This window comes from Cebus imitator, unplaced genomic scaffold, assembly GCF_001604975.1.
Source record: "Cebus imitator isolate Cc_AM_T3 unplaced genomic scaffold, Cebus_imitator-1.0 Scaffold3, whole genome shotgun sequence".
Lineage (NCBI taxonomy): Eukaryota > Metazoa > Chordata > Mammalia > Primates > Cebidae > Cebus > Cebus imitator.
Genome location: NW_016107318.1, coordinates 10,439,678 through 10,461,054, shown reverse-complemented (window position 1 = coordinate 10,461,054; position 21,377 = coordinate 10,439,678). Strand labels below are relative to the sequence as shown.

General features: G+C 35.5%; 1 protein-coding gene across 1 annotated transcript in view; it reads right to left on the bottom strand.

Moving 5' to 3' along the window:
• The window catches only part of NEGR1 (neuronal growth regulator 1), a 909,650-nt gene that overhangs the window by 180,315 nt on the left and 707,958 nt on the right, over positions 1–21,377 (bottom strand). Inside the window, exon 6 of the mRNA XM_017530454.2 lies at positions 9,368–9,519. Within this exon, the coding sequence (XP_017385943.1) occupies positions 9,368–9,519 (152 nt within the window). The remainder of the gene's footprint in view (positions 1–9,367; positions 9,520–21,377) is intronic.

Sequence of the window (21,377 nt, the reverse complement as noted above, 5' to 3'; positions counted from 1 at the left end):
AATTACATTTATAAGAAAGGAAATCCAGTCCACACTGACTGAATAGACACATTCAATGAAGACATGCCATTTTCAGTCTTTTCCCTAGCAGTTTTATGGATACTAAAACTGAATTTACAGTGCTTTGGAGAAAGAGTGGCCCACTGAAATATTATTGCTTTCACAGTTAATTCCTCCTCTTTTTACCTTTATCTAGAACATCAGAATGGCAAAAAATGAGGCAATTTTGCTTTACTTTTTTGTTTAGTGGAGTGCCCTATTAACTATGTTTCACTCTGACTGAGGAGAAATAGGAAGTTTAATCACAACGGCACTGAGCACGTCATAATAATCATTTTGTTCACACATATTCCTGGATCTTTTATTACGGGTCACATTTCCATTTTCAGAGAAAGAAATCATAGCACAGAAGTGAAGGTGATACAGTGGCCCAGACTTTGCCACTTAATTATGTGCTCAAACTATTGGATCCCACTTTAGATTGAGTCACAATTACAGGGAACACAGTGCACATTGGGTAATATGCTCCAAAAAACTTCTCAGAAGTGCTGGGAAAGAAATCTCTCACAGGACCTCCAAAAGGCTTTGTAAGAGAAAAGATCAGGAAAGACATACTGAAGAAAGACTTTGTTAATATGTTTTGCTTTGGCTGGAAATGTTAGCATGTTTTCATTTTTACAAAGCCCTAATAGCCACAAACCCCATAGACTCAGGTCACATTTTGGCCTAATTTGTTATAGAATTAGAGCTATGTGAAATAAAATAGCAAGCAAGAAAGTCTATTCTAGTACCATTTTCATAGGTTACTAGCCAAGACTGTTGCAAATGTGAACATAAAGGAAATTTCTCTGGAGAGTATAATTCTGTGTAGAGATGACAAAATGATTAGTCCAGCAGTATTCTTGGGCTAAGTTTTATGGAAACTCACTACAAGCACATTAAAATGCACTTTTTATCAAAAAAAATTTTGAGCTCAATAACAACAAAAATGTACAGAATGTAAAAATATTGGCAGCACTTCTACTTTGTTAAGGAGTAAGTTAAACTTTAAAAAATAACAATCAATACATACGTACTACTGTCTTTTAAACATGCATAGATTTCTTAGGATCTGTAACATGGAGATTAGCCAGTCTAGTCTCCTCATTTTATAGATTGATATATTGAAGCCAGGCAGTTAAGTGCAATGGAGCTCTCCAATATAAGGCCAGTTTGACTCCAACGTAGGGCTTCTAGTAAAATTTCATGATTAAATTGAAAACTCTATCTTATTTTTCTATATCTTTTGGTACCTAATCCTCATAAGCAAGCTATGTTTCAAGGCTGATCAATGACAACACCAAATAGCAAAGCTTCCTTTCCTTTCAGAATGTACTGACCCTTGTCAGCTGTGGGGAATGTATGTGCTGTACCCGTAACTTGAAGATGCTGCTGTCAAATTGCCTCTTAACCTGAGAGAAACACATCAGTAGAGTAATTAATCTTGTACAACCTCTCTATCAACCTGCCCATTTTTTTTTACTCATTACAAGTGAATGCTTAAGTGCATAGCTGATTTAATTAATAATTCTAATAAAAAGGACAATATCATAATGATATACATAGTGCACTAATAAATGAATCCAAGAACCAGTGCTGTTAATTTGTCTATCCAGTGAAATAAAGTTACACAGTCATTCAGGTTATATAGATCTATGCTTGCCTGTGTTTACCCTTCAACATTTGAATTATACATAACAAGGACAGAAAAGGAAACTAGCATTTAATAGGCACTTGTTTTAGACTAGCAGTGTTATTGGCCCTTTTGCATGTCCTCTAATTTAAATCTTTGCAATAACCCTATAAAAATAGTTTATTTTCCCCTATTTTATAGGTGAGATGACTAAACTGTCCACAATCCTTCATGCAGAATTATAGTTTTAACTCAGATCTGCTTGATTCAAAGGCTTTGGTGTTCCACCTGTGTAGTGGGAAAAGCACTGGAACAAGGGTAGGAAAAACGAGGTTCTAGCTCTAGTTATGTTGCTTGACTTCGGACTCTGACTCACCCTATTTGGGCTTCAGGTTCCTCACCTATAAAGTGAAAAAACTGGTTTAGACAAGAAGCTTTCAAAACAAATAATATGGAACTGTATGACCTCTTGAGAGGCTTCAAGGCCGCTATGTAATGTGATGGGTAGGAAAATAAAACTTATCTCCAATTCAACCAAGTAACTCCAGTTTTATCTTTATTATAGGTTTTACTTGGGGAAATAAAGGATTCCATTGCTTTAAAAAGTTGGAAGAAAATTGAATGTATAAAATCTGAGACATCTTCTATCTCCAAATTTCTGTCAGTTAACAAACATAACTAAAGCTCCCCTGACTGATACATTGTTTTCACTAGAGGCAATTTGGTGACCCGGAGCACCATGAACTTCAACAGTCATTCTGACTGCTTCAACCTGCTGGTTATCATCTCTCCCATATGCCACTAAATGACCATTCTGTGTCTATTTTCTTGAAAATACGTACACATGAGATTGGGGAGGAAAAATATTCTCTTGCTTTACTCATATTCCATTTCAGCAAATTTGTATACATTCATGATTTGTGTGATGATTATGTCTGTGTGTGTTATTTTTGTTTGGTGGAGAACGGTTTGATAGGCCTGTATAGCTGGATCGAATTCTACCTACAACCAAAAACCTGATTTTTGTCAAATATTTATTACTAGAGCACCCAGGAAAGCCTTCTCATTAACATCTCAAAGCTGCGAGGATAAAGCAGGTTGGCTTACACAGCACTCTGTCTTCAATAATCACCAAGTATAAATTTATTACTGTCTCTTTCAACCAAAATGAAAACCCTATCTTCTTTAAGTTACAAGAGGAGAGATAAATTTCTATCTAAAATATGAGTCATTCACATTTGTGGTATCACCTTTCAGGGCTCATTATAATAGGCAAAAGTAACAGAGCCCATACAGTTGCTTACTGGCATGTGGGAATATTTGAAGCAAGCAGAGAGCTGCAATATTACTTGCAAGGGCACAGCTAGTTTCATATTCGATAAATCAGTCAAAAGGTACTGTTCACTTGCATCGGTTGAATCTAACCAGGGAGAAACTGTTACATTACTCACATTCTTACTTTCTCCAGTAGCCTCTTCCATTTCCTTTTGCATACCAGCTACTGACTTCTTTTTTATCTCAAAAGAAGAGATTCCCATCGCATTAAACAAGCTGGGAAGAAATTTTCTCTGATATGAAAGGAGACATTCCAGAAAGTTAAAGAAGCCCTGACTGCATAAAGCACTTAAAATTGGGACTTCATTCTTGTCTCCACAGGGTTTCTAAGGCAGGGAAGAAACAAAGCTTTGATGAGTCCTTTGAATGTTTTATGTGTAATATTTCTGAGACAAATGCTTGTTATTTTGAATAAATGCATACACACGAGTGCACAGGCATGTGGATGTGTGCGCGCGCACACACACACACACACACACACACACATCCCTATATCATCATCAGAACCTGTAGAACCTTATATTATAGCAAAAGATTTCACACTATATTTTTAGGAACACCTGAGAAGAGTTTAGCATCCACACATCATAGCAATATTATCATTATCTATTTGGGGACTATAAACAATGAGTCTATCAAGAATGAGGCTAAATTTGTACCAAATATTTCCATATATTAGGTCTCAGGAGAGAGTTATATTAAACTAAGTCTGTGTGAATTCTAAGCACTTTGCTTATGCAGCTTTCCTCCAACTTAATTAATTCTCCCTATTTCCCATTAGATGGCAAGTTTTCGAATATGTGTCCTATAATAAATATTTGTACTTTTGTGGAAGTGAGAAACAAAGCATGTACAACATGTTTTACTTATAGAAATGACTATGTTTTACTGATTACTGAATTCTCTCTTAAGTAATAGTGTACATTTGATGAATTGGACCCATAGATGGCAGAATGGGACTACTCAGTTCACAGTCTTTAAAGAACAGACTTAGAAGAAACAATTTTTTTAGTTGCTCATGTTCAGGAAGCAAAAAACACAGTGAAAAATAACAATAAAATAACAAATATTTTTGAATCCCCAATTTTTCCTTATTGGAATCTGGCTATGAATAGTTGGCATACTGTCATCCATTATTAATTTTGCTGAAGCACTTCTTTATTGAGGGATGATCTACGGTGATCAGTGGAATATTCTGTCTTTCCCTCTCTTCACTTCCAATTTTGTACTTTTTAAAATGTAGAACTCTTTCAGGAATTTTTGGACAGAGAATCTAGAGGTTGAGGGATCTTCATTGTATACTAGCTTTCCTGGAGTTTTTCCACCATAAAGTTTGCTTTCTCTTTACTTGAGAAAACATACATTTTTTACCTTAAATAATTAAAGTAATTATACTGATGAAATTACTAAAACCTGTACTTAAAATTATAGTTTCTCTTACATTTACTGCCTAAAGCCTACAGGCCATGGACAATAAATGGGTTTAAGGCGTCTTCATTTTTTTTTTTTTTTTTTTTTTTTTTTTTTTTTTTTTTTTTTTTTTTGAGATGAAGTCTTGCTTTTATCCCCAGGCCTGGCACAATCTCGGCTCACTGCAACCTCCGCTTCCTAGGATCAAGTGATTCTCCTGCCTCAGCCTCCTGAGTAGCTGGGGTTACAGGTGCTTACTACCGCACCCGGCTAATTTTTATATTTTTAGTAGAGACGGGGTTTCACCATGTTGGCCAGGCTGATCTCGAACTCCTAACCTCAGGTGATCCGCCAGCCTTGGCCTCCTAAATGCTGGGATTACAGGCATGAGCCACTACGCTCGGCCCATGTTAAATCAAAACTTTTGCTTATTTCTCTGGGACCCAAGAGAGATGTGAGAAAAATGCAAACAAGCTCAAAATGTTGGAGACTGGCAAAAAAACCCCAGAAAACATGGCAAGTTCACTGTAGTATAGTTCATCAAATACTAGGGTGTTATATCTTTGCAGGTCAGGGAGTTACTGATATACACCCAGCCACTGGCATATTAATCAGAAAGGAAACGTGATCAGACCAGCAGCTAGACCTCAAGGCATAACATTAGTCTTGTCTTCTTTCCATAGCCTAATCTCTAAAAAGAGCAGTTTATTACCCACGTCTCTATTTCCTCATCTGTGTAATTAACCTTAATTCAAAGAAATCTGGCTTCTACTCTCAGTTTTCCACAGAAACTACTCTGGCAAAAGTCACCAGTAACTAACTGCCCAATTGTCAGAAACTGTGGTTAATTTTCAGATGTCCCCTGAATAGATGTAGCACAGGACAGAGCTGACTCTTCATTCTTGCCAAAATGGGTTGCTCTCACAGCTTTCACAACAATCCATAGTGCTGACCCTCCTCAGGCATCTTCATCCACATTGAATTTGCTTGCTTCTGCAGGATACTTCTCTTTTAGGGTCACTCCTTGATGCTAATTTTACTTGGATTTCTGTCTTTGGTAATCTCTTCACTCTAACGGCCTCAATGAGGAGTCTGATTTACTCTCATGGTTAAAATTACCATGTTACCATTACTGATAACTTTAAATCTAGGTCTCCATTCTGGACTTTATACCCAGCTACCTACTAGATATTGCCTTGAACTAAAATGATTAGAAATAACCTAATTGTTTTCTTTTAATTTCTACCTCCTCCTAAAATGTAAAACCTCTGTTTCTTCTCTTATGTTCTTATTCTGGTTAACTTCACCCCAACAAAACACTGGGAGTTATCTAGATCCCTGCAACTCCTTTCCTTTTCTTGCCAGATTTGGTAATTAATGCCTATCTCCTATTTATCTCTCAATCTCTCACCTCTGCTATTCTTTTTGGTGTTATTATTATTTTACCTTTAGTATTAAAAGTTTAATATCTGGGTTTAGCAGTCCACCTTGCCTAAGAGTGTCTTTTGAAAACCAAATCTGTTTGTACCATTCCCTTGTTAAAATCCTTCCATAACTTTCTAAACCCAAGATACAGCCCAAACTCATTTCAACCCTTCTTATCTTCATCCCTGACAACTTGTCTACCCTCATCTCTCAATGCTCTCCTTCTACCTTTTATTCTAGCCATATTAAAGTACGATAGTGTCTTCAAATGTATTGAATTGTTTCATACTGCCATGTCTTTACATAAGCGGTTCCACACTAGAGTGCTTGCTTCTCTCTCTTTCTTCCATCACCATTCCCACACCCAGGCTCAACCTAATCACCTTTAGCTCAAGGGGCATCTCCTCTATATTCTTCTCTGAGTCGTTGAGACTGAGTTGATCATTCTCTTATTTGTGCCACTATACTTTGTGCATATGATTGTTGAATGAGCTCTGCAAAGTGGTGTCCCAGAAAATGACATAGTCATTGCTAAGATGATGTTTTGAGTTGTACCTTAGTTATAATTCAAATAGTGGGATTGGCTACTCTAGTTGAAAATTCTTTAATGACCCTTTAGACTACAGTAAGAGCATCTTCTCCGCCCCATTATGGTACCACTGACCATATTACATTATAGTTACCTGCTTGCTTGTTTCTCACATCTCACTCATCTGAGAACTCCTTCAGGATGGAGTTCCAGTCCTACTAACCCTTTTCTTTCCTACATCTAGTGCTTTGCCGGTTGTAGGCATTGCAGTTAAAAGCTTGGAATCAGAAGCCACGTTGTCAGGGTTTAAGGTTTTGCTTTGTCACTAACCATTTGGCTTCAGCCACATTTATATTCTCTAAGTTTCTTTATCTAGAAGAGAAGAATTACAGAATATAGCTCTTTGGATTGTGTGAGAATCAAATGAACAAGTTCATATTTTAAAAAAATTAGAATAGAGTCTGTTTCAGAGTAAGTTAACAAGGTATCATTTGTAATTACAGTCATATTGTCTTGTATCTGTAGAGTACAATACAAATTCTAAGTACAAATTCTACAGCTAAAGCTCATTCACTCATTTATTTATCCATTAATCCATTCATTCATTTATTCAATGTTTAATTCATTTATTCACTAAAGATATACTAATTTCCTATTAAATAGCAGGAGCTGTGGTTGGTGATTTTTAGTAGAGACGGGGTTTCACCATGTTGGCCAGGATGGTCTTGATCTCTCGACCTCGTGATCCGCCCGCCTTGGCCTCACAAAAGGCTGGGATTACAGGCATAAGCCACCATGCCCGGCCTGATCCTGTCTTTTTAAATAAGTTATAATTTGATGGAAAGATGGAAAATATATATAAAATAACTATAAGACAAAATAAAAATGCTTAGTGCAGTAAGAGCTTCAGATAAGGTCATACAATGGGTTCTGAATATATGGAAATTTCTCCAAACTCCTGGGGCTATGCTCATAATTACAGATCAGATTTCCACATTGTGCCTTTATTAACAAATTAATCAAGTTGTACTAGTACTTAGTAGCACCTCAACATACAGCAAGTCAGTGGCAGAAAGAGATGCTTAGAGTTCCTTCTGAAGGCACCACGGTTTAGAAGCCTTTTCAGCAGTGTATTATTTCCAGACGTTTGTATTAAGGTTGCCAGAACAAAACAAACATTTACACAAGTGGCATTTGTCCCTAATTTTTCACATTCATTAATGTTTCAGTTTTGAAAATCAGAATGTAATTTAGAAATTTAAATAGCAAAACTTAATATGTTATTAAGCCTTTTTTCTTTACTTTGCCTTGTTAATTCATTTATTCTTTTAAGTGCTTGAATATTTAAACCATTTAAAATATTAATAACATACCAAAGAAGTATCAATATTTACATTAAATTGGAATTCACACTGCTTTATACTATTTTCAATCATTTATATTATTCATAATTTCACTAAAAAAATCATTCCCATGGAAGAAACTTAAGCAAGCATATTATACTATAACTATTGCATGACAATCAATGTCTTTCTTTCAAATTGGGTACTATGAAATATTAGGCTAGGATAATAAAAGATGTGATATAACTGATATGTTTTTATTTAACATCAGAGTTCTTAAATTATGGTAATTTAAAGCTCATAAATCATTGAAACTTATTACAGAATACATATAGACATGTATTTATTTTGAGATGGCGACTTGCTCTGTTATCCAGGCCGGAGTGCAGTGGCATGATCTTGGCTCACTGCAACCTCCACCTCCCGGATTCAAGTGATTCTCCTGCCTCAGCCTTCTGAGTAGCTGGGACTACAGGCGTGTGCCACTGTGCCCAGCTAATTTTTTGTATTTTTCTAGAGATGGGGTTTCACTGAGTTAGCCAGGATTGTCTGGATCTCCTGACCTCATGATCCACCCGTCTTGGCCTCCCAAAGTGCTGGGATTACAGGTGTGAGCCACCTCGGCTGGTCCTACAGTATATTTTCAAGTTGTAGGAACACCATATATTCCATTATCATGTCTGCAAAATGGAAATGATGTCTATGATGAACTATACAATATTTGCATTCTTCAGGGATAGCTTACTATAATAGGATCATAAGACAAATATACATTTGTCAACTTACTATAACATATTAACTATAAGAGATAAGGATAATTCAGATAGCTTTGTGGCACTGAAAATACAGTATACTCTCTGTAGTAAACTTTCAGTATACTCAGTACTCTCAGTATACTCTTTGAACATTTTGAAAAATATTTGATTTCAAAATTAAGAATATTTTGTGGCTGCAAAAATTTGTTGGTTACTCAGCTTCTAAATAGCAGTAAAATTAATTGTAGGAGGAAACATTCATGGAGGTTTCTATCCATTTACCCAATCCTTGTGTTTGTGCTTCTTTATTAATTTTTAGTCCTTAGGAAGTAAGATACATTAGAAATGTGGTATTTATTTGAATAAAATCTTAAGTTGTATTTTAAAATACAAATTTGAGTAAAAATATTATCTATATGGGTAATATACTTTGCCCACAATCATTTACTTACTATTTCATTTTATGTATGGCATGTGAAATTCTGGCTATTCCAAGATGAACGTCTGATAAAAACCAACCAAAAGTAAAATATAAGCCATGTTAATTGATACCTCAAGATTATGTAATATATTTAAAAAAACAGAAAACAAAGCCAAATCTCACCAAATCTACAAAAGACACTTTTTCAGTTAGCCCTATTATTTATGTATGTTTTCCTTTCTCAGCTCTAATATTTTTGTATACACATGTAAACTTCTACAGGGATTGTAAAATTCTTGGAAAACTATCTGATTTGGGGACAAAGTTTCCGTGTGTAAGGAATGAGTCACCTGTAAGGAATGGGTCACATCAGGTTGAGTTTTAAAATGAACATACTCCATTCATAGGTTTTATCTCTACTGATGGATGGGGGCCCAGAGGCCCCTGGAAGCATTTTGGCACCACTGCATTACTTACGGTTAAGAGGCAGGCTCGCATTGGTCGTGCCTAGCTTGTTGGCAGCCACACAAGTATAGTTGCCGAAGTGCTCCTGTGTCACATTGGTAACAGTGAGAATGGATCTTGTGCTAAAATTTTGAATAATAATTCCTTGTTGGCCATTGAAGAGCCTAGAAGACAAAATAAACTCTAGGTAAATATATATTGTGAATACGTTTCATTTTTATCTTTTTACCTTAGCTGGGGTTGTCTTGGCAACCCATAGACAATTCGACCACACTGACATTAGCATATAACGTGATAATGGTACAATTTACATTTACATATCACTTACATTAGTAGATTTGGGGGAGGTGAGGTTGCATGTCAGCTGCAGACTGTTCCTGTGGGTTTATTTGTGCTATATAACAAACTGAGTTTGGAGAGCTACATGTCCTATTTATGCACTGTTACATATTTTAGGAAATAAAACACAACACAGCAATAATATCTCATCCATTAAAGTCAGGATGGAATTTAAGGGAAATAAATATAAAGATTCCATTGAAAGTACAAACTAATGGTTTCTAGGTAAGCTGGCTAGAGTATGTCTGGGTCATTTCAGATGTTGTTAGATAACTCCCTTGACAGTTAATCCTCTAACTGTGATAGGACGGTTCTGAGTCAAGAGTCAACACCACTTTAATCTTGTACAACCCAGAGACATAACTTCCATTAAACCTAGAAAGAGACAGCCGTATATTATTGGGGATAGCATTTAAAGTTGAGTCACACCACTGTCACATTTTAGTAATGTGCCAGGCAAAGTCTTTTAAACTCTCTGGGCTTCAGTATGGGACTCAGCTGTATCTAAGTTCACACTAATTGTCCTCTGGATTTGCCACCAGAGGCCCTCACTCTTAAGTAGGCTGGCATGGCCGCACCATTCTTAGGGTATGTTGTACCTACTTCTGCTTCACTCTTTTTCTGAATCTGTAGCCTATCTCTTGCCTCTATTTCTGCAAGTCAGAGTCTTCCTTCCTCATGTAGGTTTGACCTAAGACTTATCTCTCTTTTTCTAATTTAACTTAAGGAACTCTTAACTCTTCCTCTGTATGTTTCTCTTACACTATTCTCTCTAGCAGTTTCTATGCACACAAGTCCTTTAAAAGCAATTAAGTCGAATTGTTTTAAATTCCTCAAAAGAAAAGTCTAAATCGGCTTGGTTTCTCTGATATTTGAATCCTACACAGCACTTAATAGTGATATCCTAGGTACATAAGAAATAGTATAAAGGTCAATAGTGTCCAGGTAATATTCCCCCAACATAGGCATTGGTAAGACCCCTTCAGTGCCCTCTTCAAGAAATTCTATCTCTAAATATAAATTTTCCTACAATGAGTATGCCAATCTGATACTAACTTCTCTATAATCCACCCCAAGTTTATGGCAAAGGAGATGCACTGATCACAACGTAGGTTATGCAAACTGATAGTCCAAATGGCATGGTAGTTTTTTCTCTTTAATGTGTCCAAGTTTTTTGTAATTTTTAAAATTATGAAGATGCTAATAAATGGCATCCCCTGAAACTTTAATTTGAACTCCTTTGCATTACACTATGTAGCTTGCACCTGAATTTGGGTGAAATATACTGTAGTTAAATGCAGGTTAAAATGAGCAGTCATACTTGATTATTCTGGGAATTACTTATATTTCATGTAATAGCGGAATTTGGCTTATCCCAAATGCATACTTTAATCAGATTAATAAAACTTTGAGTTAAATAAACACTGAACAAACTTTAGCTTGAGCAATAAATTTAATGATCTCCAACTCTGACATAAGATAATGGGACATAAAATATCATGGATATGGCAACTTTTATTCTTCTGTCTCATATTTCAAGCCTATCAACATTTATGCTAATTTCTCAAAGTCATTATTACATATTTTTCTGCATCACATTAACAACTTTATTTTTAACTAATCAGTATATACGCTGTGTAAAAATAAAACAGTTTCTTGCCTTGCAAGCTTCAGCATTACGACTCAAATCAATTTGCCCACATATTTGTTATAGATACATTCTCCAAAGGACTCAGAAACTCCCTAGACTACTAAATCCCTGTTGTGCTCCATTGACCAAAACCAGGACTATTTTCCTTCTGAAGAGTTGAGAGGGAAACTAACCAGGGACTTCAACTGGCTAGACTCAGGGGAAAAAGTCTCCAGGAAGTAAATTCAGACACTCCATGGCACTATATGCTTATGTTCCTTATGGCTGTCTTTCTGAGTGAATTAGCTTCCAGTTCCCTGCCCTTTAATGTATCTGAATGCACAGCCACAGATGTTGCTGAATCATGCAGCGTATCCATGCTCTGTATGTGTGGGCCCATTTTGGGCCTCTGGCCAGCAGTACCATGTGCATCCTTACCAGAGTGGAGCATTAGTGCTCCAACCCCTGCTACTCGGATCAGCCAGGCAGGTTATTATGGCCAATAAAAAAGAAAACTATGTTCCCTGAGGGAATTTTCTTCTCTCTGGGGAAAGCTACTTTTCTGAAATTACTGGAGAAATCTAAAGCTTACTTTCTTCTGTAGTTGTGAGTTTTAGAAGTGCTGACACCTCAAATACAACATAAGAATCTGTCTTCATTTGCAGATGGCTGGAAGAAGGACTTTTGCAAAGCTGACTTTGTGGGAGAGTGACTTCTGAGATGGTGTATATTTCTAGAGAATGTACTTTTGTGATTTTCCTGCAGAGTTCTGGGGTATGAAGAGGGGCTTTATCAATTATTCAAATCAATTCTGAAAATATTCATTAAATTGCTACAAAGATGAGCTGTATGCTGGCTGAATGATTAGGGACAAAACTGGGTAACCAACGATCTCTGCCCTTGAGAAGGTCAGAGCCAAGGAGAAGAATCCAGCACATAAACAGGTATTTACAACAGAAGGGTATTTTAGTCAGAGTACAGACCTAATATGAACATAACCTTAATTATTGGATATATAAATTTGAGTCACACCTAGAAGCTCCTGCATGTATGACCCTAATGTGATTCACTCCTTGACTAAAACCAAATAATAACAAAAGAGGTCTCTAATTGATGACATGTTTTTCTTTATGAAATGGATTTATTCTAATATGGTTGTCTATAATTTATTTCTGTTAAAAGAATCATTCTTATATTGACTTAGGCTATATAGTCCCTACCAACCCCTGCCCTACCACCCCCACCCCCCCAAAAAAGAGGAAATAAATTCTGTGGAGCTAGGAGTTAAATGTTGCATCCATTTCTTCAGTATAGATCAGTACTATATGGTGCCTACATGGAAATACCTAGTCATTTTTCTTCATAGTTTTTTTTTATTATAGGGAATATGGTTATAAGATCCTTCTATTTCTGTGGACCCTGCTGTCCTCTACCCTCTGACACCAATAGAAGTTTGTTCCACATTGAGAACCATAACTCTCATTCCTCTTCTTCCTCTGGCTTTTGCCAATGCCTCCTAAATCTGTGAATTGCAGGCTATTTGCTTTGCTAGCAGATTCTGTCAGCTCATAAGTGACACAGCCCAACCTACTCACTAGTTCTGAATTAGAACAATCCCCTGTATTTTGTGGTGTCAGTCAGAAGCAGCATATGGAAAGGATGCTGATAACTAGGGATACTTGTATTTCTGACTCACAAAATGGACACAAACCTTACAATCATAACCTCCCTCCAGGCAGCAGTTATCTGGGATGACCAGAAGAGCCTGCAGCAACATCACCCCGAAAAACTGACCACATAGCCATCAGCACTGATTGTTAAGATTGCAAAAATATTAATAAATCAAGCAGCCACACTGGACCTCATTAATTTTATATATACATCCAGCCTCAATCCACATTTTAAGACTATTGTTCACTACATGTCCTTCCAGGTCAGGGATAACAACAGCTATCTCTAGAGAAACCAACCTGTAGATGAAAATAGCCACAGAAAGACTTCATTGCTAATGTATGAAATACATATTAAGAAGTATCAGACAACATTTTAAATATTAGAATAACTTGGAATAAGCGTGAAGGAGGCATTCTCAAATAATGATAAATCTTTTATCAGACTGGAATTATGAAAGAATATGATCATGATATAGCATTTTATATTAGTTGGCAAATTAATATGATCTTATTAATCAAGTTTGGTATTAGGTAGTAGGGGAAGTTAACCCTTGAATCATAAGTTATATTTACAAAGAAAAGGAATGTTACTGTCAGCAATGGACTACAGGCTTGTAGAATTCCAAGATGTTGTGTGAAATAAAGATACAGCTCCAATTAAAATAATAGAGAAAGATTTAGAAAAAGTCATGGGTGATGGTAGAACTCTTATATAGACTTAACAGAAATGAGGTTTTATTTGGTTATCAAATTATGATTAAATGCCTCCTATGCTCAAGGAGAGTTGGGAACCATAAAGGAAAAAATATGACATAGTTTATATCTCAAGGACCTTAGCTCTACCTGAAAATCTGAACATGATATTAAGATAGCATACAGGTCCCTTCCACAACACATCTCATAATGCCTTTGTCAAGGATGGAGTTTTATTGATGTATATGTCTCAGTGTGTGTGCGTGTGTGTGTGTGTGTGTGGGAGGGGGCTCTGAACCAGACTGTATTTCTAATCTTCTCAATGCTTTTTGTATGTGGAACATGTTATCTGTTCTCAATACATTTATGACTGAAGTAATCTCACACTAAAGATTTTCAGCATTGTACACAATAATGTTTGGTGTTAAGAGTGTGAAAAATCAACACTTGGAAACATTTAAGCATTTTGAAATGTATACATCAACAAATCTTCACAGCAATCCTAGAAGGTAGGTGTTATTAGTCCCATTTTATAGATGAGAAAAAAGAAGTTTAGGAAGATTAGGTTAATTTACCTTGCACCATTTGATAAGTGGAAGAATCAAGACTTAAATATAGATCCTCTGACTATTGGTACCCTCCCAAAGTAGCAACTGACTGTCAAATCACTAAGTAGACACCAGGATATTATATGTAAGTTTAGAAAGACAAATCATAAATCATGAGTGCTTCAAGAAAATCGAGTCAAGCCAAGGAATAAAACAAAGAGGGCTAAGCAGCCAGGTGGTGTGTGGCACCTATGCCAAGAAGAGCCAGGTTTGATCCAAGAGGTGAGTCTAATGGGGTAAAAATTTAAACAAAAAAAAAGCTATTTGGATATATCTCTGGACCAGAAGCCTCTTGACTATCTATTTGGGGCTTAGTTATGGCTTTCAGTGCAGCCTGTTAGAACAGCTGTGTCCAGATTCCCATAGAGTTAGCCTCTCAGGCTTCTTGGAGCCTGAGATGTGAAGCATACAATAGGTTCTCTCCTCCTTCCCTGCTCAAACTCTCTCCAACACACACACACACACACACACACACACTCAGCATCAATTACTATTTGTTTTTCTTCCTCTAGGTTCTCTAAATATTTAGATGGAAGAAAGTCCCTCCTCATAGTGTATATGCAGAATATAGTCAAGAATGGAAGAAAAATGCAACCTACCCACATAACAAGAATGCAGTAATTTAGAGTAATTCTAAAATTCTCTCTAAAGTTCAAGTTCTACTGATGGTATGGGGTTATTGTGTTCTGCTTGACTTGGCCAAATCAAATGCTTCAAATAACATCAAATACTTCTTTTTCTAACATCATTTCAGTTTTAAGTTTTCATATATTTGTGTGATTTTTGATTAATGTCCATCTTCCTCATTAGAGTATAAGTCTGTTATGGCAAGGTTCCTGGTTGATTTTGTTATCCATTGTATTCTAAGCATGTACTATAGTGTTGGATATTTAATAGGTATAGAGTAATTGCTGCATGGCTTGTCTGAATGAATTATGTTTTTATATTTTTGTAATTCTTAGTTTTTTCATCTGTGAAATGGGAAAAATAAGCCAATCACAAAGTGTTAATGTTAAAACGTTTTTAAAAATGTTTAATGTGTAATATTTATGCACATATATGCCAAATGCAATAGGCACTGGATTATTATAGGTGTTATTGTTCAGTGATAGAGTCTCTTTCTTAGAACAGATACATTTCCTCTCAGTTGGTAGAAAGATATTAAATATTGAGCATTCAGGAAATTATTTTTAAAGAAAAGATCTCAGAAAGTGACTGAAAAGATCATGGCATCATGATTTCAAGATGTGCCAAACTCAGTATCAATTACATGTGCATCATCAATCTCATCTAAGCTTTTCACAGATTTAACAAAAAAGAAAGTGAAAGGGAGGAGGAGGAGCAAGAACTGCTACATACCAGAGAGAAATGAAAATTTATGTGAACATGCTGCTATGGCAACCTACTGATTTATTGTGCTGCTTGATACTTAAGGCTTGAAAACAATATGATATCATGTATTCTTAGGAACAGGCTGAAGAATATCATGCATCACTGTTTTAGCCCCAAGGGGTATCTATCTTTAGTTGTGTATTTGAATAAATTAATGTTATTATAATGTATTAGGATACTTTAATGAATCTAGACTTTATTAAGCTATTTAAAATGTATGTCTTATTTACTTTATCAATTTTAATGAAATTAATAGTTTTAGATTAGAGACCTTTGGGCTGCTTTGCTTGTGACAGTTTGATTTGCATGGGGAGGATATTTCCTTTTAACCCTACATTAAATAAACAATGGCTACAGTACAGGTATCAAGGCTCCCTGACTGCTGTGAGTTCCTGTATCCCTGACAACCTGGCTTATGACTGGATTTCTCCCTACCACTTGAACTATTTTTCTAATATCAATATGCCCATGATTTTATGTAAAATATTACCCTATAATATAACAGCACAACTATTTCTCAAAAACTATATTCACAAAGAAAAAGTCCTGAGAAGCCAGAATTGAGCAACAGAAATCAGCTTTCATTCTCTCATCATATATTTGGTTTACAATGTCCTGCAATAAAAGGTGACAAGATTCATTTGTACTAATAGTCTCCCATCAATTTGAAAGAGTGTTAAAATAAGAATGGTTCTACTTTATAATTAGCAAAAGGCTATAATGCAGTCTTCCAACACAGTGTATCGTTCATGCCAAATACCATGGCAAGTGTTGGGGACGTGATAGTGAACAAAGCAGAATCCTCATTCGCAAGTAGATTAGAGTGTAGCAGGAGAGATGAAAAAGTAAAATGAGTTGAGTTTAATAAGTGGTTTGTTAGATGTGAGCCCATAAAAAGTACATTTGAAGAGCTCCCTCCCCAGGTAGGAAAAAGCTCATTGTAGTAGCTTTCCTGGAGAAGGTGACATCCCCATGGAGACTAAAGGACAGCCAAAGGCAGCCAGGAATGGGTATGTGTGGAAGGGGCTTACAAACAAAAGGGCCAACATGTGAAGAGGCCTGAAAGAGAGAGCTCATACCACAGTCTGAGAATGGAAATATTTCAGGATGGCTACAGCTCCTGTTGTGAGTGAGTAGAATGGCAAGATTCATAGCCAGAGAGGAATACAGGGGACAGAATGTGAAGAAACCTAGATACCACCCTCTGTTGTAAGGACTTTATTCCAGGGACAGTGAAGAAACACCGAAAGGCTTCATACATAAAGTGTAAGATCAAATATTTATTTTAGAAAGATCATTATGAATTTTAAAAATTGTGGTCCCGCCCAAACTTTTTTCCCTGTGTTCCAGCCTCAACCAGTGGGTTCACTCTTTACCTTGTTGTCCAGACAGAAAACACAGAATTACATTCAAATTTTCCTATCCTTGTATCCAATTGGTCAATGAAACATGCAAATATTGCCTTTCATCTTTCTCGCTTTTTAACTGCATATCCAATACTCTAAGCCATATTTTAACTTTCCCATCTATTTCTCCCAACTACTCTAAGAAATATTTTGTGAGACATACAAGCTGCCAACAAGCATACAGAAAAGGCTCAGCTTCACTAATCATCAGAGAAACGAAAATTAAAACCGTAATGAGATACCATCTCACACCAGTCAGAATGGCTATTATAAAAAAGTCAAAAACAACAGATGTTGGTGTGGATGTTGAGAAGAGGGTATGCTGGTACATCGTGGGTAGAAATGTAAATTAGTTCAACTTCCATGGAAAACACTATGGAGATGTCTCAAATAACTAAAAACAGAGCTACTATTTGGCCCAGCAATTCCACTACCAAAGGAAAACAAATCATTATATTAAAAAAGTCACTGGCACTTGTATGTTTATCACAGCAGTATTCACAATAGCAAAGTCATGCAATCAACCTAAGCATCCATCAATGGTTGATTGGATAAAGAAAGTGTGGCACATATGTTCAATGAAATACTATGCAGCCATATAAAAGAAAATCATGTTCTTTGCAGTGACAAGGATGGAGTCAGAGGCCAATATTCTAAGTGAAATAGCCCAGAAATAGAAAATCAAATATTGCATGTTCACACATATAAGTGGGAGCTAAGACATGGGTACACACGGACATAAAAATGGAAACAACAGACACCAAGGATTCCAAAAGTGGGGAGGGTGGGAGACGAGTGAGGATTGAAAAATTACTTACTGAATACAATATTCACTTTTTAGTGTTGGGTACCCTAGAAATCCAAACCTCACCATTATGCAATATACCCATATAACAGCCCTGCACATGTACCTGGTGAATCTAAAATAAATAAATAAATTTAGCTAAGCTACTGCTATACACAAAAAGGAGACTAAATTGTTTCACTACTCTTGAAAATCCCTTCAATGGCTTCCCAACACCTCTGAAATCCAGTCCAAATGCCTTGTATTATTTAAGACCCTCCAAGTCCCACCCTAAGGTGACCTTCTAGCCCTAACTCCTGTTATACGTGATTTCATATCCTGCACACCATGACACTTAAAAACCTTCTGCGTAACGCTTACATGACATTGATCATGTTCTTCTCTTGCCCATGATTATTCTTAACTTCTTGCAATGTTTGGAAGTGCTGTACATCCCTTGGCATACAGCAAAAAAGCTACATTTGCCCTTAAGAAGAATTCTATAAGCCTCAGATTTGAGTTGAATGGGGTCTTACTGTGTACTTTCACAGGACTTCACTTCGGGTTCCCTGAAAATTTTCTTAGTGTTTGTTTCATTTTGTTGATTTTTATGACAAATTCTACACTCTAATTGTGTAGAATTTGTCATAAAATCAAAATGTAATTCTACATTTTGCATAGGATGCAAACTGGAGGTGGCCCCGTTTCATTTTTGTTTGACTGACCCAAAGTTTTCAATGTAATAATATGTATTGGTGCCTCACATGGGCATGTGCTCTTCAGTTCCCAGTAGTTGAAATGCTTTCAGTTATTTCATATATTTATTTACAACTCTGGTCTTGAATGTTAAAGTCATCGCAAAGGTGATGACAGTTGTACTGATAGCACATTGTTATTAAAATATCATCAAATGAAATGATAATAAAAAAACATAACATGACATAGTGTAATAGAATAATGAGATAACACTAGATTTGCAAGTTTCTTCAATTCAGGAGTTTTTATTTTCTTTTCAAATTATCTCACAGGTGAATGAAGAAGTAAAATCTCAAGTTTTAGAGATTTGAAGAAGTGAAATTTTTCAAATTATCTCACAGGTGAATGAAGAAGTAAAATCTCAAGTTAGAAGAGAAGATCACTTTTAACCTGAAATGGTAATGAAGTTATTTCTAGTACACTTCTAAATTAAAACATATAACTGCCTACTTTGGTAAGAATCACCTTGTGAATGATAACATGAAAGCAAAAGAGAAACAGACTGTACTTCTAGTCCCTTCTGAATAATCAAAGTTGTAATGTAAAATCTGGAAGAGAGATATCCTGACATAGGAGTCTGGAAATTAGGTCTGTACTTCCCTTTAAGTCATTTCACCTTCAAAAAATACAGTTTTTATTATCATATGTAATCTGGTTAGAATTATACACAGAATGAGTAAGATAATATGTAGTGAGTTGTAAAATATGTTACAAGATTGCAAAGTTAGCATATAAGGTAGAGATACATGTCCTTAAAATTGCTCTTGAAAATTCCTTAAACTTCCTTGTTTCAAACTACCATACTTTAAGACAGTTTCCAAAATGGAAAGCAACTATCTTAAAGTAGAAATAAATGACTTGTTGGAATGTGAGAAAAAAATAACAGAAGGTCCATTTATCTCATTTTTAAAATGTTCTCTTTCTCAGGTCATTTAATGCATGAATACACTAGTTCAAAAATACATAACCTTAAGTAAAAATCAGTATGCATATTTTGTTAGTTTTTGCTAAATTTTAGATTTTAGTCACAGGAATACATGTTTTTAAAAATGTTGCTGACCCCTGCTTTGCATCACTGTTGATGTGTGAGCACTAGATAAAGTAGCTGGCTTTGTTTCAGAGCCATGTTACTTTAAATACACATTTTCAACATAAAACCTCATTAAAAATAGAGAGATGCTCACACTGTCAGAAGTATATGGGAATGAAAACCAATTGAAGGAGCAGCCAGGTACATTTCTCCCATGGTATGTATTTTTGAAGCAGTAGAGTAGAAAGTCATGCCACTTAACTATATGTGTTTATCTTTTTCTTGCTTCCTCTCTCTCTGGTAGCACCCCATGCTTAAAAATTAAGTCTACGTAAGTGAAACAATGTAAACATTTTGCAAAGCTACCACATATAATAAAGCCTTGAAAATTATAATGCGTTATACAAGTGTAATGTATTCATAATTTTGACATAAACAAATTGCATAAAAACAGCAAAGAAAGGGGAATCAAAATTTTCCTACATTCAAATAAAATTTAACTCATTTCACTGGTGTCCTCAAAAATATAAGAAGAGGAACAGACCATCTCTTCCACAGTCCTGCAGCAAAGTGAATACTCAAATAAAATTTATAGCCTGCTTAGACACTCAGGTAGTAAATATTTAGAACAGAAAAGAGGGGAGGAATAGTCATTCCTCTTTATTATGATTTCTCAAGTTCATGTTATCACTGTAAAATCAGGAATGAAAAATAATCATTATATAAAGTGAAATTTAATATTAACCTGACTGAAAAAGGTCACCATGCCTCTGTGTAAAGTGAACATGATATACTCTCCATGGTTGACTGTAGGTATTTTCCTGTCTATTCACCGGTAACTGCATACATTTTGTATGTGTCTATGCATGCATATTTTATACACATAGATAACTAACCCTTCTCACCAAGGCAAAGTGATAATGATCATTACATTTTTTTTCTATAGCAGTGTTATAAAGAATGATTTAAAAGTAAATAGGCTAAATTTGAAATATGTTGCTTAAAAGACAAGATTTTATAGGCCCCACACTGCCAAATGCAAGACATTCCATTTTTTTAAGTACACAGCTTTTAATCTAATACATAATTGATAATTTTAACATTTTATCGTATACTTCTTTTTCATTCACGGGAGTAATTTATATTTACCTCATTTGCAACTTTTTCATTCCTATCTTAAATTATGGTGGAGAAATAGGAAAGAAATACTGTTGTAACTAAAAAATTCCAAAAAAGCATTTCTACAATTAGCCCTTTGCCTAAAAACAGGCAAAGTAAGTAAAATACAATTTTTAAAACCTATGTGTTTATTTAATATTTTATTTTTAATATTAAAATAATAATTGTACATATTTATAGGGTATAATGTGGTGCTTTTATATATGTATACATTGTGGAATGACTCAAGCTAATGTATCAGTTGCCTAAAAGCCTGGACTAGTTAAAATGGTCATGAGAAATCAAAAAGCATGTATTTCTAGACCTCAGCCTTGGATTTGAGGTAATCTAGAAAAAGAGGAGGGAATTCAATGGTGCAAGAAAAATAACAAAATTATTATCTACAAGATGACAATATCATCTTCACAAAGTAATACAGATTCATGTTTTTGCAATACCTATTGAAATGCCAGTGTATTACAATTTATGTTTTTAGCCTTAATCCTAAAGGAATGTACTATTCTCAAACAAAAGATTAATTGAATTTCATATC